Below are 19,907 nucleotides of genomic sequence, written 5' to 3'. Positions count from 1 at the left end.
GCGGTACGGTGCGTGCACGCGTGAACACGTTGGCCCGCGCGGAGTAAATTTCTATCGGGAACGATGTCGGAGGCATGCGGGCCGCGAGAGGGGGAGGGGGTGGGGGAGGGGACAACGGGAGGTCGGAGCGGATCCGCTGGCACGCAATTGGAAAACGCATTACACGTATGCCGTGGGTCCACCGCGGAAATAAACCGCAATGCCAAAAACAGCGCGCGTTCTCGCGCGACGAAAATTAAGAGCGAACGCGCGGTTCTCGCCGCGCGGAAGCGTTCCGCGGCGTGACGCGCGGCGAAAGGGAACAGAGATACGCGAGCGGAACGGAGACGCGTGCGAAACAGGGACCGGGACGCCGAAGGGACGAGGAGAGGGGAGAGAGCGAAAGAGAGAGAGAGAGAGAGAGCAGCGGAGAAGCGCGATATTACGGGGTTGGTCGGTGAACCGGTGCGTGAAATTGGGTAAAAATGAATCGACGGCAGGACGCGGTGCCGCCATTATTCCCGAAACTCGTATCGGGATCTACCTACGCTGGCTACCTACGTGACACGTACGGGATCGAGGAGACGACGATGCGGAAAGCGCAGCGAATGTTTTTTCGGTCCTCGCTAGGACGCATGCGTGCGTTCGTCCGTCCGTTCGCGTGCTCGCGAGCTGCCGGTGACGGCGGTGGTGGGGGGAGTGGGGGACGATACGCGTTGCCCGTAGGAAAAAAATTGACACCGTTCGAGCATGCGACCCGACGCGACCCGACCCGACCCGACCCGACCAGACGCAACGAAAGAGACGGCTGGTTAGCGCCCGGTGTAATTAAATTAACCCTTTGACGACAGCGCAAAATTGACCGCTACCGGCAATTTTTCATTCTCGGTCGATGGTAATCGCTCGCCGCGAGTATCGCCGTTGCGTCCGACGGCCACCGAATCGATTTTTACGAGCGTCACGGTGGCCAACGTCCGTCCCGATCTCGAATACGCGGTGTCCCGTAGCGATCGCGCGTACACGTCGACGCGAACGCGAAACGTTCGCGGATTCGTGATTCCGTTGGAACGTTTCCACCGATCGCCCTTACCGCCGCGCCTTCGTCTCATCGATCCGGCCGTTACGTATCGACAACACGATACTTGTTGATTCGGTACGGTATCTGGGGTTACAGCGATCCGAGAAACACAATCTTGCATTCGTGAACGTTCACCGGAGGACGCTGTAACCGAATACGTCTGCGAGCCGATAGCCCGTACGGCCGGTGTACGTACCGTATTGACCTCGACGAGCATTAGAAGGACCGATGGTATTATACAATACGCGATACCCTCGCGGAGCTCGAAGGTCGTGCGTCGACACGCGATACCGTTCTTACGCGGGTTTAACGAAACGGATGACAACGAAACACGCCAGAACGCGTTCCCGATCGTTTTCGAGAGGGTGCCCGTAAATAACGCGTCCTCGATCGTACCGACGACCCAACGTCCTCCGTTTCGCCAACGAAGCGATCCTCCACGAGGGTACGAGAGATCGTTAAGAATATTCGACGAATTCTTCGAAACTGAAAAATATCCGCGTCACAATTTCCCATTGCGAACGACCAGTCTCGACTCCCGATCGCGTGTTGCGAAATTAACGCGCGATTCTCTCCTTACCGCGAACAGACTCGCGTAACGTATCGAACGTAATACCGAAGTCCTAAAACCTAACACTCGCCGAAACTTGTTTCGCCTTTGGACGCCATCGGAGCGCGCGAGCTACCACGGCGTGCAGATCGCCGAGCATCGGGAACCACCTCGAAACGCTCCGACGCGTCGGTTGGAAGAGCGCGCACGTGTGGGAAAAAGAACAACCTCCACCGGAAGGGAACAAGGGGGTCCACGCGTATCGTCGACGAACTCGGACCGTACGCGCGGCACGCACCGCGTATCGGTAAACGGATAATATCCTTAGCGTATCACCGAAGGTGCTCGCGTTTAATAAAAGCATCGATATCGCGATCGCGGGACACGTAGCTGCGCGGGAAGGTTATAATTAAAGTGTTTGTCTCTGGGAATTAGTCTCGCGCGGGTTCTAGCGCTGCCCACGTGCGTTTCTTTGTGTGCACGGCGTACATACGTACATACGTACGTACGTACGTACGTACGTACGCGCGGGGTTATCGGTGCGACGGGGACGAACGAAGGAGAGAACGCGCGAGAACGCGCGAGAACGAGCGAGAACGGGAGATCGTAGCCCATTGGTCGGGTATCCCGGACGCGTGTATACGGCACTGTCGTGCCCTCGCAAAAACCAATAACCTCGGCAAACGTCGGGCACCGGTTGTTTATGGTCTAAAAGAGAGAACAAGAGACGGAGAGCGAGAGAAGGACGAGACGCGAAGGAGGACACGGAGGACGAAGAAGGAACGAAGCGAGAGTGGGGGGAGACTCGGGAAAAAGAAGACAGGCGCCGCCACCGCCGCCACCGCCGCTACAGGGAAAGGGAAACACGTCGGTTCGAGTTCGAGACCGTTTCGTACCTGCAACGACGCATCGATACCCTTTGGAACCCTTCGAATAATTAGATCGTAACCGGTTCGATGCGAAATCATTTATCGCTACCTTTTATCCTTGCTCCTCGTCGATTGCCCCGTTTCCATCTACCGTCGACCCTCGTCCTTCCACCGTAGACGTATCTATACCCACGAAACAACCTACAACGATCTCTCGACGGAGTTTCGAATTTTTATCGCGCGGTAGTAACAAAGTTCCGTTCGCGAGAAATTAAAATTACGCGGCAAGAATTTCAATCGGACGTGGAAACTTTTCAAGAAAGTTACGCGCCTTTCGAGTTTCATTGAAAAAGGACGATGTTTCGTGTACCGCGACCAAACGGGGTACACGCGATCGTACTTCACCGAACCGTTAACGAGCACGAATCGTTGCACGAATTATCCGTTACGTTTTCGCGGAAATCGTCCTGGGAGAGATTGTAAACGGCCACCCTCGTTACGCGATCCATCGAAAATGGAATATACGTCGGCCGTAACCTCGATAAATTAATTCGCTCGAGTAACGCGGTTTTCTTCGGTACCGAAGAGGTGCACGAGATGATCACGTGACGCGACAAAATAGCAGAGGGGCGAAATAAGACGACAAAGTTGGGATACCGTGCGCTATTCGAGCATGTTTCTACCGGATCGGTCGTTCGAGAAACCACCGCGGGGCAATAGTTGAAATTGGAGTTGCAAGAATCCAGGGAATGCAACGGAACGGTGAATCTCGAGGAGCGAGTTTGAAACAAGAGAAATTGAAAATCGTATGGTAACGCTTCGCACTTTGCGTTCAAACTTTCGTCGGGCTACGGATTTGCGAGGAACGCTGCCAGCATTGTTTCTTTTTTTTTTTTTTTTTTTCGTTTCGATTTCGTTCTTCCGTCGCGATCGTTCGTTCGTAAACTTATTCTACGCCTTGACGAAAAAAAGAAGAAAAAAAAAAGTACCCGACGTGCAAGCGCTGCGTAAAGTATACGTTAAATTCCAACGAATTCGTAGCGACGCGACGCGACGCGATGTAACGTTGGCTACGATTCGATGTTGCGTAAACTGTGCGAGTCGACTACGCTACCAACGTTACAACGCGCGAAAAAATTAATCGACCGAACGCGCGGAGTTTCTCGAGAAACTCGTTCGACTTGCGTAAATTGTTCGACTCTCTCGTCGAAACGGAGAAAAAAAAAACAACGTACGAACGCGAGTTTCGTGAACTGGCTCAATGTCAAAATCTCGGAAGCAACGCGAGCAGGACTCTCGTGCACGCAACGTATACTTTGCACATTTAGCGCGGGTAAAAAGAAACAGAACTGTTTACCTTGTCGACGTACCTCGAGAAAGGACGAAAGAATCAAGGCACGAGACGAACCGAGCAAAACAAAACGAACAGAGATGGAGGAGCGGGCGTGCTTCGGGATCCAACGCAAAATAAACGCGTGCGCTCGTCAGAGGCGTTTGCTTCTACGATGATTTACCGTTTTCCGCGCGTGTATGGGCATATGACTTCCGGTAGACAGTGGGAGGCACGACGCCTGGCCCGCTTTTCTTTCTACGGTTAGATCGGAAGACAGTCGTTCCCCGATGAATTCCCGTGTGTGTCTAGTGCTCGTCCTCCGCCACCGTTTCGCTCTTCTTTTATACCACGCTACGCGTCATCGGCGGCTCGGTTAATACATTCGACGATCCGCGTCAGAGTCAATGACATAACCGCCCGTCGGTTCGCCTTTCAGCAGCCTCGACATGTTTTCCTGGCCTTCCCCTCGTCCTCGATTGGAAGCACTCCGATGTCGTATTCTGCGTTTACGTTTCTATCGTGATCCACTCTCCTTCCCTACTCCGGTGCGTAGCTCACTTTCGCCGGTAAGGAATCGCGTCGCAACGACGCGAATTCTTTCGCACTCGAATTACCGATTGCGCTGGCTCACTCGCGCGCGCGCGCCACCGCGACGCGTCAACTTCAGACCGTTACGCGTTTTCGATGCCTTCGAAATACTCACGCCCCTCGTCCAGCTTCTCCGGACGAATGACAGTCGTGCCAATCGTACGGCGGGCGATCAATTAGCCGAGCCCGCTCAGCGCGTCGTTAACGCCGATCCTCCGACTCGAATAACGGACAATCGAAACGATCACGACCGAGTGCGTTCGAACATCGCTTCACGGTTACGTTTCTGCACACCGGACCCGAGAGCCAGAAGCGACGACCGTTGACACTGCAGTTAAGACGTCGCAACGACATCGACGAGTATCGAGGCTCGATGAAACGTTACGTGGGAAAACGAAACGTTCGAGATCCTTTGGAGAGTTACGAGCGACCGTCGATCGGCTCGAATTTTCGTCGAAAAGACATGACAGACGCGACGCACGCCGGAAACAGACGATTCCACGTTGCTCGCGTTTACGTTTGAAATTCGAGGTTGCTGGCGTACCGATAAATCGTCGACCGTTTTCGACCGCGATAAGATATACGATAAAGCGCACGTCACTTTCAGAACCGGTCACATCGCCGACGAAACGGCACCGCGAACACCGAGAAACCGAACAACCAACAACCGCGACGTCACGAGTCGTACTAACTCGACTAGCGGCTCGTCCAGCCCGATGGACCTATCGCGGACGATGGGAAGCGGCGCTGGATGCAAGACGCGAGGGGTGAGTACTCGTGAGAGCGACACTGGCGCCACCCACGGTAGTCCATACAAACATTCAACGTTCGCGCTCACCTTTATCGACGAAGGCACAATCGAAACTACGCGAATACCGTTCGATCGAGTATCCCCTGATCTTCAATTTCCTCTTTTTTTTTCCATCGATCGAAAATAATACCAATTTCCATCCTTCGAAGATTAGCTTCTTTTCGTTTCGCCGGTAAACTGAGCGTTTCTTAAGAATCGTTCGGGATACGTTAAAAAACTAATCGTACGAAACATCCGCGCTTCGGAAGGGAACGTCGCACGGTACGTAAATGCGTACGGGTGTTTTATTGCGGAAAAAATGACGACAAACAAACGTCCAGGTGTTCTCGCGATCCCCGACTAAAAAATACTCGTTTTCGTTACGGAATTCGTCGGCAATATTTTTTCCATCGATCGCTTCGTAAAATGCAGTTTCCACGGAACCGGCTAACCCGGACTCGAACAGCGTATCGCTTTGATCGCGTTCCTTTCGAACGCGCGAAGAAAGCTCCGCGTATCGGAGAGTATCCGCAGCGTTCACCTATTTACTCGGAGATAAATTAATCTCTCACGGGGATAAAAAACGAGGAACGGTGGGGTTCGTTGCACAGCGATATCCAGTTTTGCTTTGTGTCTAATGAAACGAACGGCGGAAAGGATACGCCGGCGCATCGTTAACGGCGTATCATTTATTCCATCTTCCTTGTACGTTTTAATACGTAGAAAACGAAGGGTTTTTGTTCGTTCGGTACATCGCAGGCGCAATCACATTATGCGTCTCGTTTCACGGGGTAGCGTCGGGGGAGAGAGCAAGGACCGTGATAAGGGAGGAACTTGTAAAGATACAAAACGGGATTACCTTATCGGTCTTATTCTCCGAAATAATCAAGACGTCCGCTCTGAGTTTCATTCGGCGCTCGTCCTACCTTTCGCGGAACTTCTCGACTTCTTTCCTTTCCGAACATTATCGCACGAATAACGCGCGAGAGACGGAGGGACGAGTATACATCATCCACGGTCCCCCCCGTTCGTACGTCCCCCCTCGTATCCCGATTACGGTATTGCTGTCCTCCCGGAGGCGTCGGTAAACGAAAGATATACGACAGCTCCGCGCTAGACAGCACGGGAAAAAGTTTTATCTGCCGTTTCAGAAAATATCAATAACTGATCCCCGAACAGTTTCTATTCGAACGTGGAAATATACGGGCAGAGAGGGCCGAGTTCGCCGCCTCCGTTTCGTCCCCTACGGTGAATGCCATACGGAACGTGCCCGAGCGTATCCCCTTTCAAATCGGAATGCACCGGTCTCGCGGAGACGTTCAGGAACTACCCCATTCCGAAAGATGGCACGTGTCGTTGCGAGCGTGGATTTACCGGTTAGAATTCGATTCGAGGCGTAACGGCGGTGGTACCCGCGCGCGTTCCTCGTCTCCTGGTCTCAGCTCGGTAACGGTCGCGCGATTAATACGCGGGAGCAGCCCCCCTATTCCCGGAAAGATGCTCGTTACGTTACAGCGAATTCGAGCACCCGATGACACTCGTCGGACCGAATCGAGGTCGAGCTGTTAAATTATGAATACGCGAATCGGAGCGTGAACTTTCGAGCACCCCGACGAATACTTTGCATCCCGCTCCACGTTACACGGGTTAAGAACAAATCGGCCGAACCGATTCGTCGAGCCCGCGAAAACATTTCCAACCGTTCGACTACTCGATCGTCGAACAAAGGGGAAAGTTTAATTAGACCGGTGCACGCGCGTCGCGCGGCGTATCGCTTGTATTTCGCGGAGAGTTACAAAAGCAAACGGAAAACGAGGAAAAGGTTCATCGTTTCGCGTCCAGCCTCGAGATAACGCAATTACGAACCTATCTCTCCTTCTCTCGTGAAACGTCGCGGCGGTGGATTCGATTATCCAGAGAATATCTCGATGATCGAACATCGGACCGGTCGTCCGTACCGGTACAAGTTTGAAAATTTATTCGATTCGATCGTACGCAATATTAATTCCAACGAATGCGCCTGGACAGTGGCCCGTTTCGACGGGTCGTCGCTGAACCATTTTCTTTTTTTTCGATAAAGTCGCTGCGATAAACGATTAAACGGTCGCACCGCGGTCGATCGCGCAGTATTTTCATCGGAATCGAGGCGAGCTCGGATGGAAAACGATACGAATGAAACAGAAACGGGAGACCTTTGAACGGTGGCCCGCGAGCCGCGAGAATCCATCGCGTATACTCCGTTTGTACTCCCGGTTCGGACACGTTTTCCCATTTCTGCGAGAGGATCGCACGGACGGAGAGGGTTCCTTTTCCCCGAGCTCGAGTCACGATTTCATCCGAGGAAGATGGTAATACGAACGGAGCAACCGCCGCGGGGAAACGAAGACGGAAAAAGGGCCGGGTGCGGTACGGTGGTGCCTCGCCGCTCGAGATTTATCGAAGCCGAACACCGATGCATTAGCGACAGAAGAGCGCGGAAACGAGATGAAGGTAACGAAGCGAGGGAGGAAAATCGACGAGGGTGCCGAGGAGAGGAGGCATCGACCAACCCCTCCGCCCTTAACCGCTCTCTCCCTCTTCTTAAAGTCGAGAAGGTCCCTCAAGACGTGTAACGAATCAATTGAGATCAGACGTTCGCTCGCTCGCGTTCGAATAATCACGATCGCTCGAAACGCGCGTGCAATTTCGACGTAAATCGTCTCCGTGAGTCGGAATGTTTTCGAAATTGCGCGTGGTGTCCGTCGAGTCTTTGTACGCGACCTTTGGACCGATTTTCGAGCTCGAAGTAACGTTAGGACCTCGACAGCTATCGTAACGTCTACTTCGAGTACGAAAGAACCGTAGTGAAAAGAAAATCGTTAAAATCGACACCGAATTCTCGAACCAAATGTTAAATTTCTAGAGGAGGTAGCATCGACGAACCGATTCAGAGATAAGACGTCGCGCAAGAAGATGGCCACTCCACCGACGCGCGCGTACTCTCCACTAATAAGATTCCATCGTACAAAGAAACCCCTTCTCGAGCAAAATACTCGCGAAACGGGCAGATATAATTAAAAGGATCTTCGAATGGTCCGTTGATAAACAGATTCGCGGATAAACGGAAGCTTCGGCCGACGAAACACCGTCGTTGAATACTGATTTAATTTGATGTCGCTTATCCGACGCTTATCGTTGCGTCGGGACGACGAAGAAAGAGCCGAGAGAAAGGGGAATGGTAGGAATCTGTACTCGAACCCGGTCGACGGGAATTTGTTTTTTCGGTCCAGGACTCCTAGACGCGACGACGTACATCGAATCGCGTACGAGGACAGAGTACTCTCGTAAGTTTCTCTGGAAAAAATCTCCCCAAAGGCGTGCGTAAGCTCGTAAGGGATAAAAGTCGCGAGCTCCCGGGAGAAATGCATCGGCGTTCGCGCGTTAAATTAAATACGATCCTCGGTACGGTGAGCCGTACGCGATCGAGTCGGCTAATCCTCGAGTCGTGCGTGGGAATAAACGCTGGCCAGGAATTCTATCGTCCCTCTCCCGCGAATCTCCCGAGCATTCCCCGTTAAACGTCTACGCGGTTTCGAAATAATTTACATCGCGCGAGACGCTTTTTCGCCCTCCGGTGGATCCGTCCGTCCTCGATGCGGCAATTATTGTCTCGAGACAAAAATGATATCTCGAATTACAGACCGGTTTCGTCGCGAGTCAGACTCGCGGCTAACATTTTTCAACGTATCGTTCCGGACGAAATCGTTCCAACGATTCAAAATCGGCGATCGTCGAACGATTTTCGATCGTAACGAATCTTTCGTCTCAACGGCGTCGACGAATCGAATTCTAGACACCCTGTGAACACGATCTGCGTCGTCTTTCGCGAAGCTTTCGATACGGTTGATCGCGCATCGCTGATCCGTAAACCGCATGCCTTTCGGGTAAAGTTAATCAAATGTTGTCTAGGTATCTCTTCAATGAGTCGTTTATTTTCAACTATAATCGTCGTTTTTCCGATCTCTTTTCGATTTACATCGCACGTCCCGCGAGCCTCGTACCTACTTATCCTATTTATTAACGACACGTGCGACACCATTTGGACAAAATCGATTCCCGAATTCGATCCCTTGGAAGGTACAATGCGCGTACAGAATACTTTGGATCGTGTCTACGTATCCCCTACCCTTTGTGAACCATATTCGGCGCGCGAAACACATGGCTACTAAATCCGTTGGCTTTATCTTTCGACACTCCGCGAATTTTCAAAGCTCGCAACGCGAACGTTTTTCTTACATCTCGAACATAGTTCGCGAGTTCGGGAGCATCTCGAGCGTTACCTTATCGATACGCCGGAAATTGTGTAGCACAAGTATCTCGAGTTACGTTTCCGTTGCTCTCGATAGGTCTGTAACGGCGTCACAATTACGGCGATACACTCGATCGACTCGGTACGGACACTCTCGAACAAACGAGGACAATCGTTAATTCAACGTTAACGCATCAACTCCTCTGTAACATTATCGATTGTCCCGTTACGTTGCGTTTATTCGTGTTTCTTACGACAAAGGAATCGTTTAGAGTCGACAAACTTTTTCTACACGGTTCCTTATCGAAGACCCTTAGGTGGGAGTAATTGTATCGCTAGACGGTACACGTTCGTGGACACTTGGACCAGGGCGATGGGGTTAACGCGAACGGATAAATTACTCCAATCGTTGCGTTTCCAACTTGAACGTGTCCTGCACACGTTTCACGATACCCGACACGTAATCCCGGATCAACTGTTGCCTCGCTTTTCCTACGCCCATCACCTCTTCGTGATTCGTTTCCTCGTGGTTCTCGTACTCCGTGATGCACTCGTTCGTGATCAAGCTGAAGGCAAAGACCACCAGGTCGCAATGTCTGGCGGTGATCACTTCGTGAACGGTGGACATACCTAAACGTTTAATCGAAGGTAATTCGTGTACGAGCGAGAGCAGCCTTCGAGCTGCCGAGTAACGCGGTTCGTTGTACTGACCGACCGCGTCGACGCCGACCATCCTCAACATCTTCAATTCGGCAACAGTCTCGAAATTCGGCCCACCCAGGCACGTGTACACCCCTTTGTGTACGATATCGGCGATGCCCATCTCCGTTGCTACTTGTTGGCCTATTTTTAGAAGCGTGTCGTTGTAGGCTTTGTTCATGGGCGGGAACCTCGGGCCGAATCTGAAAGACGAGCAAAGAGGCTCCGTGAAAGGATCTGGAAACAATCCTCGAGTAGAAAATTGACAACCGTGTTTTATCGACTCCATTAATATCAAGGGTTGTTAAGGAAAGACAAGGGGGGGAGATCAAGAGGGAGAGAGAGAGAGAGGCCAGCTATTCGCAAGCCTTTCGTCGGACGAAAGGTCGACGTAAGCTCGACCGAAAAAACGAACGAGACCGGGAGACGGATACGGAAGAACGAAGGAAGGAAGAGAAATGGAAGAAGCAGTCTAACGTGGGAAGCTAGAGGGAAATTCTTGCGTAAATACGTCAATCAGATTCTTTATGTCGTCGAGTAAATAGTTCATCAATTCGATTCAAGGGGTTGTTCCGATGGAATAAATTAATTTTATTCGTTCTCGTGCAGCCCGTCGTCCCACCCCCTCTCGTGTCTTCGAGCTGGCGAAACCTTTCCGGAACGTCGTCGAGCTCCGCCGCGATTCCGCGAGCGAGCGAACGAACGAGCGTCGACGACGACGACGACGACGACGACGACGACGACTTTCCTTCCAGAAACGACCCCGAAAGCCTTTGTCGAGTGGAAGCGGATTCGAATTCATTGCTGTTCACGCCGTGAATCTCGCTACCCCGTCTCTCTGCGTCCGTTTCTTCTTTTTTTCGTTCTTATTTTCCCTTTTCGCTCGGCCCCTTTCGATCCGTCGCACTCGACTCCTCTCTTCCGTTCTTTGTTTCGCTCGAACGCGATCGAAGCAACGACGACAACGACGACGACTACGACGACTACGACTACGACTACGACTACGACGAAGACGACGACGAAGACGACGAAGACGACGACGATGACGATGACACCATCCGTCGCTAATTTCTGGCCCGTCGAAGCGGCGGCGCTTTGATCGCTTTGCTCCTCTCGAACCGTGAAAATTGCAAATCGCGAGAAAGTAAGGAACCCACCCTCCCCTCCCTCCCTATCCCTCCCCCCTTACCCTCTGGAATAGCTCGACGTGGAAGCTCCTCGGTGTAGGACGCGAACGAACGGAATAACGCGAGAAACTGTTTCATAACGCGACACGGGCAGGAAGAGCGGGAAGAAGATACCTGTCGTCGTTGGGTCCTTGAAGCGGGTTATTCCCCGCAAAACCCATCATGTTCACGTGATCCTTCACCATCATAATGTCGCCAACCTTGTACGTGGGATTTAGACCTCCCGCTGCGTTTGTCGCAATCAGATGAGTCACGCCCACGAGCTTCATAACTCTTACCGGCATCGAGCACTGTGCGAAGAAAAGAGAGGATAAGCGTTCTCGGTGTTTCGATGAAAATTTTACCCGGGAATCGGCCAAGTTTTCTTCCAACGTAAGAAAAACTCGTAAGAAACGTAAGAAAAAGACGACCTCTACGACGTTAACGGTCGATTTTAAGACGAATCGAACGCGTCACGTTTCAACGGGAACCGCGCGAGTACAAGATCGTTTACGTTGACGCGGTATTGCTTACGGACGCGTTACGATGCAAATAAATAAATAAATAAATAACCGAAGAAACGAGAAACTATCGGGACCACGACACCGAAACACCATTGTTCGTTACTCTGCAACGATCGCAATTACGAAACAATCGACGGTCCCGACCGAGCGAATTGCTCGCAATTAACTTTTAATTTTCGTTCCGTAGCGATTAGAATTACTCCGTCTTACCAGTGTGTACGTTTATGTTTACCTTCCAGAGCGGGTAACCTTCGTAATAATGAAATCGTCCCTGCATACACATCACCGGCACATTCTGTAGGTAACCAAAGACCATCTGACCTGTGTGACCCTTGACGGTAGATGTAGGGAAATGTGGGATTTCCTCGTAAGGAAAGAACTGCTTGTCCTCGAGGGAATCCGCCAGCAAACCTGGACACAACTCGTTTTGTTCATTTGTTCCTGTTCGAAAATAGACAGTACATTCGCAACAATAGGCGACAACCCTCGATACCAACGACGAATAATAACCGATAAACAATCCCGTGTGTATTTCAGCGAGACGGAGCGATCTAGCGAAACGTTTCTCACCTAGTCCGCTGCCGCATATTATTCCGATCCTTGGCTTGATTCTGATGCGGTCCAAGAGGTACTGCGCCGATTCTTGCAGGGCCTCGAACGTATAGCTGAAAGAAAGCGATCTTTTGATACTCGGGTGAAGCATCGACGAGAATCGTAGATCCTCCGATAAAATAGGATCGATGTAAACGCGGAAATCTTTTCTATCCACTCGCGCGAGCAAGTCGTCGAACCGATATTCGAATCGATCTCTTCGTTTCGTCGATCGAGATTCAACCGTAACCCTACACGCGGTTCGTATACGATGCATTCGAAAGACATTTCGGCCATTTCGGTCCGGTCCGACCTGCCGCGAGTGAAATAATCGTCGTCGAGGTTGAAAATTTCAAAGGTCCGCGATGTCGTTCGATCGATCGTTTTCGCGCGATACGGGCCGTTTTTAACAAGTCACAGGTGTCGCGCATAAATTGTCGGTATAATGGCACCGACTCGTCGCCGCGTACCATAAGTTGCATCGATGACGGAGGAACGAGCGGTTCGGTGGGGTTCCGTGCGGTTGGTCCGGCAACATAATTCCACCGTGAAACTGCCACAAAACGGTGCAGTTACCTGTTAAACTGCTAACAGGCTCAAATAGCGGCGGATTTAAGCCGAACGTAGGCTTCGTAGGTATTACAAATCATGCATCGGAATACGTACGCGGGCGTAACGTGTTTACGCGTGTACGCGTCCCGCGCGCAACTCATCTACCGTGTATGCATCCACGCGTGCACAAATGCAGAATGCGTTCGCTCGCTCGTTCGGGGACCGGGTCTACGCACAGATGCACAAGCGGAGTTTCCATGCATCCGAGCGAATAAGCTGCCCTCGGGCGTAACGCTACGTGTGACGGAATCGAGTATTATTTACGCTTCTGTACGAAATTCGCTCGCATCCTCCTCCTTCTTTCGGTACCGCGTCGCTTATCGTACGATTTCCGACAATCGGTCAAATTTCGCTCGACCCCGAACGTGCTCGCGCGGAGATATTCGCTCGATCCAGGGTCACGATCCGAGAATAACTTTAAAAAAAAAAAATGAGATCGCGACTGCTCGAGAATCTTCCGCGAGACCACGCGTTTAACCGAAGATGCTCGCGACTCGGAACGAGAACGGAGGCCCTCTCTTGCGTACCATTGGGACCATTTTTTTTTTTTTACCGCGCAACGAGACTCGAGTACGCATCCGAATGGACGAACGAGACCGATCTTGGCACGGTTTGCACCGTATGGAAAAATTCGCGCCGTTCGGGTAAATTTTCAGGGAACGATTTCGCGATCGGGGACAGCGAGACGAAGGTTTCCGGCGCGGTGATGATCGGGACGCGCACCCATAAGGGACATCGAACAATGACTCGTCGAATATACGCTTGAATATGCATTCGCGTCGCCCGATGCAACCCGGGGTCGAACCGTTCGTATTCAGACGCGCGTCTGAGAATCGGTTCGCCCGGGCGTCTCGCGGAGAAGCTTTGATATAGCCGCGGGTATGCCAAACGTCATTAGACCAACCGCATTCGCGGATGCTCCGCCGTAAAACGGGATTGTACGGTCCCCGTTATGAATGGCAAATGCGAGGTCGACGATTATTATAACGACGTGAATGCGCATCGCTCCGAGGCATCGCGAGGATTCAATGACGTCGTCCTCCGCGAATCTGGCTAGAATATCGGCGGCTCTGATCTCGTATACGAATGCGCGACGCCGGCGGAGGGGCGTCCTCCTTCTTCGGGTTTAATCGTTCCGCGGTTACCGCGAACGATTCGCGGATAGGAGACCTCAGCCGCGTATCGAGGTATACGCTTAAACGTCCAGATATCCCGTTGGAAAAGGTCGGGACGTTTTTCCTCGTACCGCGATACAACACGTAGGTAGGTAGGCCGCGTACCGTTTCGCGATCTCTGTCCGCGAAACGCCACGGCGTTCGACTACGTACGGATGAAGTACCGCTTTCAGCTACGCGTCCCATTTTCTCATCGCGCGGTTTCGCCAAGTGGATAAGAGCGCCGCGGAAAAGTCTCCGGAATACGGAGAAATATCGAGCGGGCGGGTCCGCGGCCGCGGCCGCGGCCGCCTTCGGAGCGAAACTTTCAACGTTCTTGCAAAAAGTTTAATGCCACTCGGATTTCTATGCGCCGATTCGAGCGCGAACACTGGGAGACCGAGACGAGGGGGCCAAGGGGCCGGGATGGGACGAGACGGGGCGCGAGAGACCGGGAGGCGGAAGAGTCGACGCGGAGTGCGCGGTAAATATTAAATGTATCGAGTAAAAATTCATCCCGGGCAAACGAAACGGGGAATGCAAACGCGGATGCTGGAAAGACGATCGATATAACGAACGCGGGGGGGGGGGGAGGGGGAGGGGGACGACGAGGGGCAGGAGGGTCGTCGTAATTAAATCAGAAATTCTTCCGTGCCGCGTTTCGTTCCGCGGCAATTTTCGCGACGTTTCGCGGGTCCGATTACTCGGTACGGAACAATCGTCCACGTGATGTTCGAGTTACGATTTCTATCGTCGGTCGAATCGTCGTTTAATACGGTCTGGGTTAGGTTTCGCGACGTTTCGTAGAGTAGACGGGAACGATCGATCACGGGATGTTCGAGTCACGATTTCTATTTCGAATTGTCGTTCAATCCTTTGGACTCGAGAGGAGATCCTCGCTCGCTACCTAATTCGGTGGACTATTTTCGATCCGGGAAAACTTGGTGGTTTGGAATTCAAATTGGACATTTAAACGTAACGCGTGTACGCGAAGTGTACAAAAATGTTCCATTCCAGAGGAATTTTACGACTTGAAGGATTTCCTCGAGGCGTCGGTTTCCGGTAGCAAAGAAGGCTCGAGTGCAAAGGGTTAACCCTCGGTCGCCACCTAATTCAGTGTACTATTCTCGATCCGGGAAAACTTGCTGGTTTGGAATTCAAGTTGGAATTTAAATATCACGTTCTCGTAGAGTGTAAACAAATGTACGCAAAGTATATAAAAATGTTCCATTCCAGATGAATTTTACGACTCGAAGGATTTTCTCGAGGCGTCGGTTTCTGGTAGCAAAGAAGCCTCGGGTGCAAAGGGTTAATACGGTCTGGGTTAGGCCTGGGTTAGGTTTCGCGACGTTTCGTAGATCCTGTTACTCCGAACGGAACAATCGTCCACGGGATGTTCGAGTTACGATTTTTATCGTTGGTCGAATTGTCGTTTAATACGGTCTGGGTTAAGTTTCGCGACGTTTGGCAGGTCCGATTACTCGGTACGATACAATCGTCCACGGGATGTTCGAGTTACGATTTCTATCGTCGTTTAATACGGTCCGGGTTAACTCTGGGTTAGGTTTCGCGATGTTTCGCGGGTCCGATTACTCCGCACGGAACAATCGTTCACAGGATGTTCGATGTTACGATTTTTATCGTCGGTCGAACGGTCGTTTAATACGTTCTTCGAACGGGGATCGACCATCCAATTCGTTTTAACGAGCGAATTAGAAGAAACGACAAACTGGAACGTTCCAGCGACGAATCGATCGGCTCGAAGAAGCTCGCGCGGAACGTCCGTTCAGCGATAACGATCTAATAATGCAACGGATTACGAAACGTCGAAGAAATTGATCGTAAGTCGCGGAGACGATTAGCGCTATCTTTCTCTTCGGTTCGATTCGCTGAAACGTCGCCGTCAACGTCATTCGCATCCGTTGCGTTCAGATAATTCTTGTTTGTGTTGGCCGCGGTTTTCCCGTGGCCCGGTCTGTTTGCTCGATTAAATAAACAAAATCCAAGTATGAACGCTCGAAACTTCTAATTGGACGCTTCGGAACACGAAGTCGGAGATGCCGTTTGGCGCGTTGCCTCGTCGTGTGCTTCCACGCGTCGAACGGGTGCAAGGAAACTGGGATTATCCATGGTGCCGATGGTGCGCGATTCCCCTTTCGATAGTTGCATCAACTTGTTCGATAAGTTTCGTCGTTTTTTCCCATCGTAAAAAAAACAATTCTACGACGCTTTGAACGCAATAGCTCCGTTACCGTGATACACGCAAATATACGAACGAGTCGATAGATCTACGCGAAACTTCACACGTGTTCGCGAAACAGTGGTACGATCTTCGGAAAAATAAAACGACGAACGTAACAGCTCCGTTTCTTATCGAACGAGGAAACTTATCGAGCAACCTATTATTTCGCGGAGAAAAAATGACCGCGTTCCACTTGAATGCCAAACCGTTCCCTCTTTCCCTCCGTGATACGGAATATTCGAAAACGTTCGGTCTAAAATCGTAGAAACTCGTCGAAAGAAGCGAAAAGGTTTCGCAAGACACGCATCTTGGCATTCTTCGTAAACTTTCACCTACGATCCGCGATTACTCGGATGGTAAATACTCTTTATCGCTTCATCGACGAATCGCCGCTGCGTACGTTCGATAGATACGCTAGTCGCTACGCTGGAGTCGCGTTTCGAATCAATTTTAATCCGCGTCGTAAAGAAAATGTTTGTTTTCGCTTCGTTGCTCCATCATCGACCGTTGCATTCATCTCGTCGTTCCTCGATCGAGCTTAATAGCGATCTAACCGAGTTTCGCGTCCACGCTGTTCGATGTTATGCAATTTCGAACGACGCAACGGACACGGTATCGTTGTTGTTGTTGCATAAAAGTTTGTTACGTTATCGTCTCGCGGATTAAAATATCGAATCCATCTGAGAAAAATATTTACCAGTCAGTTTTATCGAGATTTTCGTTTCGTCGTATCGACACGAACCCTCGTTAGATAACGAACTTTCGTAAAGCTCGGGAACGTCTATCGGAAAATTGTATACGGGTCGCGATCGGTTTTCAAGAACGATTTAACGCGTTACACTAACGCGTGAAACGTATCGTCGATGATTCACGCGCGCTCTGGACAAAAAATTTCGTAGCTCGCTGTAAGCTTCGACGCTGCTTCGGCGACGATTCGTTGGAATCACGTGTCGTGACTGTCGAGAATTTTTTCGCTCTCGAACTTTTCCATTCGAGCGATTGGATGCGAAATTTACGATCGACGAATATCGTCGAACGCGAGATAATTCGATGGTGGACCGTTAACTTTCGCAATTAGCCAAGCACCGCGATACAGAAGCACTGAAATAACGCGGGGATTCCGGGATAAAGAGAGAGAGAGAGAGAGGGAGAGTATCCAGTTGCGTTTGTAAATTTCATATACACTCTAGAGAGCGCGTAATACGTATCCAGTACCGTTTCGCGTTGTTTACTAACCGAGAGTTCCGTAACGTTTGTTTCAAGTGGCCGGTCTGCGAACGGTGCCAAACTCTTTCGACGTTAATGAGTGCACCGGAAATGGATTCGTCGTTTCGATGTAATTCCTCGAGCTCCGTTCGGTCCCCTTTTCGATAGGAATTCGACTCGCCGTTGAAACGGCAATCGTACTAAAATCACGCTCGATTGTCCGTTCGGCAACGTTCGCTCTTTGTCCCGAACAAGTTTTCTTCCGTTCACCGCGATCGAAGCAAGAACGAACAACGGAAATACGTACAGGTCGGTCGCGAATTTTTCACCGCGTTATTTCGTTTCGTCGTTGCTCCGTGACGTCCGTCCCGTTTACAGGAAAATCGAGAACAACGATCGTTTTGTCGCGCGTCGGCCCACTCGTGAAGTAAAATATTTTCGTTGCGTTCCGTATCGTTCGTCGCAACGAAAACGGTTCTCGAGATCTTGGCGAAACTTCACTCGAGAAACATCACGAAGAACACGATTCGTTCCCGCATCGACTATTCGAATCACCGTCTCATCGTCGATTCGCCGTCAGTTCCGTTACAAGGTTCCCGTGCGAATTCCCGCGTCCACTTTTTGCACCATTCACTGTGTCGAGTTTCCGCGCGACACCTGCGCGTTGCGTGTTCGACGCGGGCACTTTGGTATCACCGTTACCGTCCACCACTCGCATAACAGAAACGCGTCGATCGTCCGAGGATAAACGTCCGTAAGTTTTACCGATCCGGCGACTCCTCGACGCGGCAACGATCACTCGCGGCCCAACGCTCTGTACCGCGCGTGAGCATACGGATCGTTCTTAATCCCGTAGCAGCGCGCACAGTTCGTTAACGAGTTCACGGGCGATCGACTTACGTGCTGTGGTGCAAATGCTTGACGTTCGTGTGCAAGAACTCGTTGTTCGCGGGTCGTTGGAGATGCTGGTACGAGTTGTGGCCGATGGAGGCGTCGAACTTCTCGAAAGGCATTGTTCCAACGGACGTGATCGATGGCCCGATCGCGTCCAATTCGAAATCCGTTCGCGCGCGATCGAACGAGACGCGACGAGAACAAAACGAGATAAAAGGTACGCGTCGCGCCCGATACGGCCACACGCGTTCGTTTTTTACGAAACTCTGCGGCTAGTGGCTGCCGCGACTCGACTCGTCGCCGGTTTTATACGTAAACTCGAGACCACTGACCGACCAATCGTTTCGAACGTATAGTTCGTACTGCCCCCAATCCTCGCGTAAGTCGAGACGGAGAATCACCGGAAAGTAGGGGCGTGCGATGATAACCCATTAGGAGTTAATTGCTTCAATTGCAACCACTGTCGTGCATCGTTATTTGTGTCGCGCTACAATAACCCCGGATACGTGTACCATCGAACTGAATGAAATACGTACACAATCCGATTGGCTTTTATTTTACGCTACGCGTGTGTTACGCAAGACCGTGAATAAACCGTTTCTTAAAACGAGACTCGTTCGTCCGATCCGTTCTTTCGATTCGCGAAGTACCAGCCGTATCGGTGGCCGTGAGTTTCTCTTCTTCCTTGGTAAATTTTATTTCGAAAGGGCGAACGGATCTCTCAGAAATAAAACCCGCGAAACGATAAAAACCTTTACCAACGATCGAATTTTACTACTCGAGGGAAGAGTTGATCGCGTTTTAACAAAGTTAAATATATCAACGGTTAAATTAACGCGTTGTAACATCGGACCGGGATACAAAAGCATTTCCTGTGTAAGCAGATTAGGTACGATCTGCTCCTCTTGTCGAAAATTTATCACAGATACGTTTGCGTGGTAGCGAACGCTTTAATGTGCCTTTTGTAATAAAGGGTTCTTCCCATTGATACCCACAAATTATTATTATTATTATTATTATTATTATTATTACTATTATTACTATGAAAACCTGTTACTCGCCACGAACAACGCAAAGTTCCATCGAATTCGAAACGACAGCATTTCCGTTATCCAATTTTGTTGGGGTCCCGATACCTAGGTATACGTGTCGAGCTCGAGCCTCGTTCTTCCCATTGGTACCCATAAATTATTTTTATCATTATTAATATTATTATTATGGAAACTTGTTACTCACTAGGAACAACGCAAAGTTCCATCGAATTCGAAACGACAGCGTTTCCGTTATCTAATTTTTTTGGGGTCCCCTTCCCGATACCTCGGTAAACGTGCCGTGCTCGAGCCT

General features: G+C 50.9%; 2 protein-coding genes across 5 annotated transcripts in view; both read right to left on the bottom strand.

Annotated features, from left to right (window-relative positions):
* Syn1 (Syntrophin-like 1) overlaps positions 1 to 5,063 on the bottom strand; it is a 374,190-nt gene extending 369,127 nt beyond the window's left edge. Inside the window, exon 1 of one of the 3 annotated variants that reach the window (XM_076312834.1) lies at positions 3,834 to 5,063. Coding sequence is in view for 1 of the 3 variants with exons in the window: in XM_076312825.1 (XP_076168940.1) it covers positions 3,991 to 4,014 (24 nt within the window). In the remaining 2 variants the exon portion in view is untranslated. The remainder of the gene's footprint in view (positions 1 to 3,833) is intronic. The other 2 variants (XM_076312842.1, XM_076312825.1) reach the window with 2 other exon arrangements.
* A 4,075-nt stretch (positions 5,064 to 9,138) lies between these two features.
* LOC143144873 (purine nucleoside phosphorylase) lies at positions 9,139 to 18,913 on the bottom strand. 2 transcript variants are annotated; one of them, XM_076307737.1, is made up of 6 exons: positions 18,570 to 18,913; positions 12,435 to 12,529; positions 12,097 to 12,305; positions 11,476 to 11,651; positions 10,187 to 10,377; positions 9,139 to 10,105 (listed from the first exon to the last, which is right to left on the bottom strand). In XM_076307737.1, the coding sequence occupies exons 1-6, from the start codon at positions 18,680 to 18,682 to the stop codon at positions 9,873 to 9,875; spliced, it is 1,017 nt and encodes a 338-aa protein (XP_076163852.1). In that variant the 5' UTR covers positions 18,683 to 18,913; the 3' UTR covers positions 9,139 to 9,872. The 2 variants fall into 2 exon arrangements, with proteins under 2 accessions (XP_076163852.1, XP_076163860.1); XM_076307745.1 differs by having other exon boundaries at positions 12,097 to 12,275; positions 18,570 to 18,912.
* Between the last annotated feature and the right edge of the window lie 994 nt (positions 18,914 to 19,907).

Source organism: Ptiloglossa arizonensis, chromosome 1 (genome assembly GCF_051014685.1).
Source record: "Ptiloglossa arizonensis isolate GNS036 chromosome 1, iyPtiAriz1_principal, whole genome shotgun sequence".
NCBI classification, from domain to species: domain Eukaryota; kingdom Metazoa; phylum Arthropoda; class Insecta; order Hymenoptera; family Colletidae; genus Ptiloglossa; species Ptiloglossa arizonensis.
The sequence above is the reverse complement of the archived record's forward strand: the minus strand, read 5'-3'. Positions and strand labels throughout refer to the sequence as shown.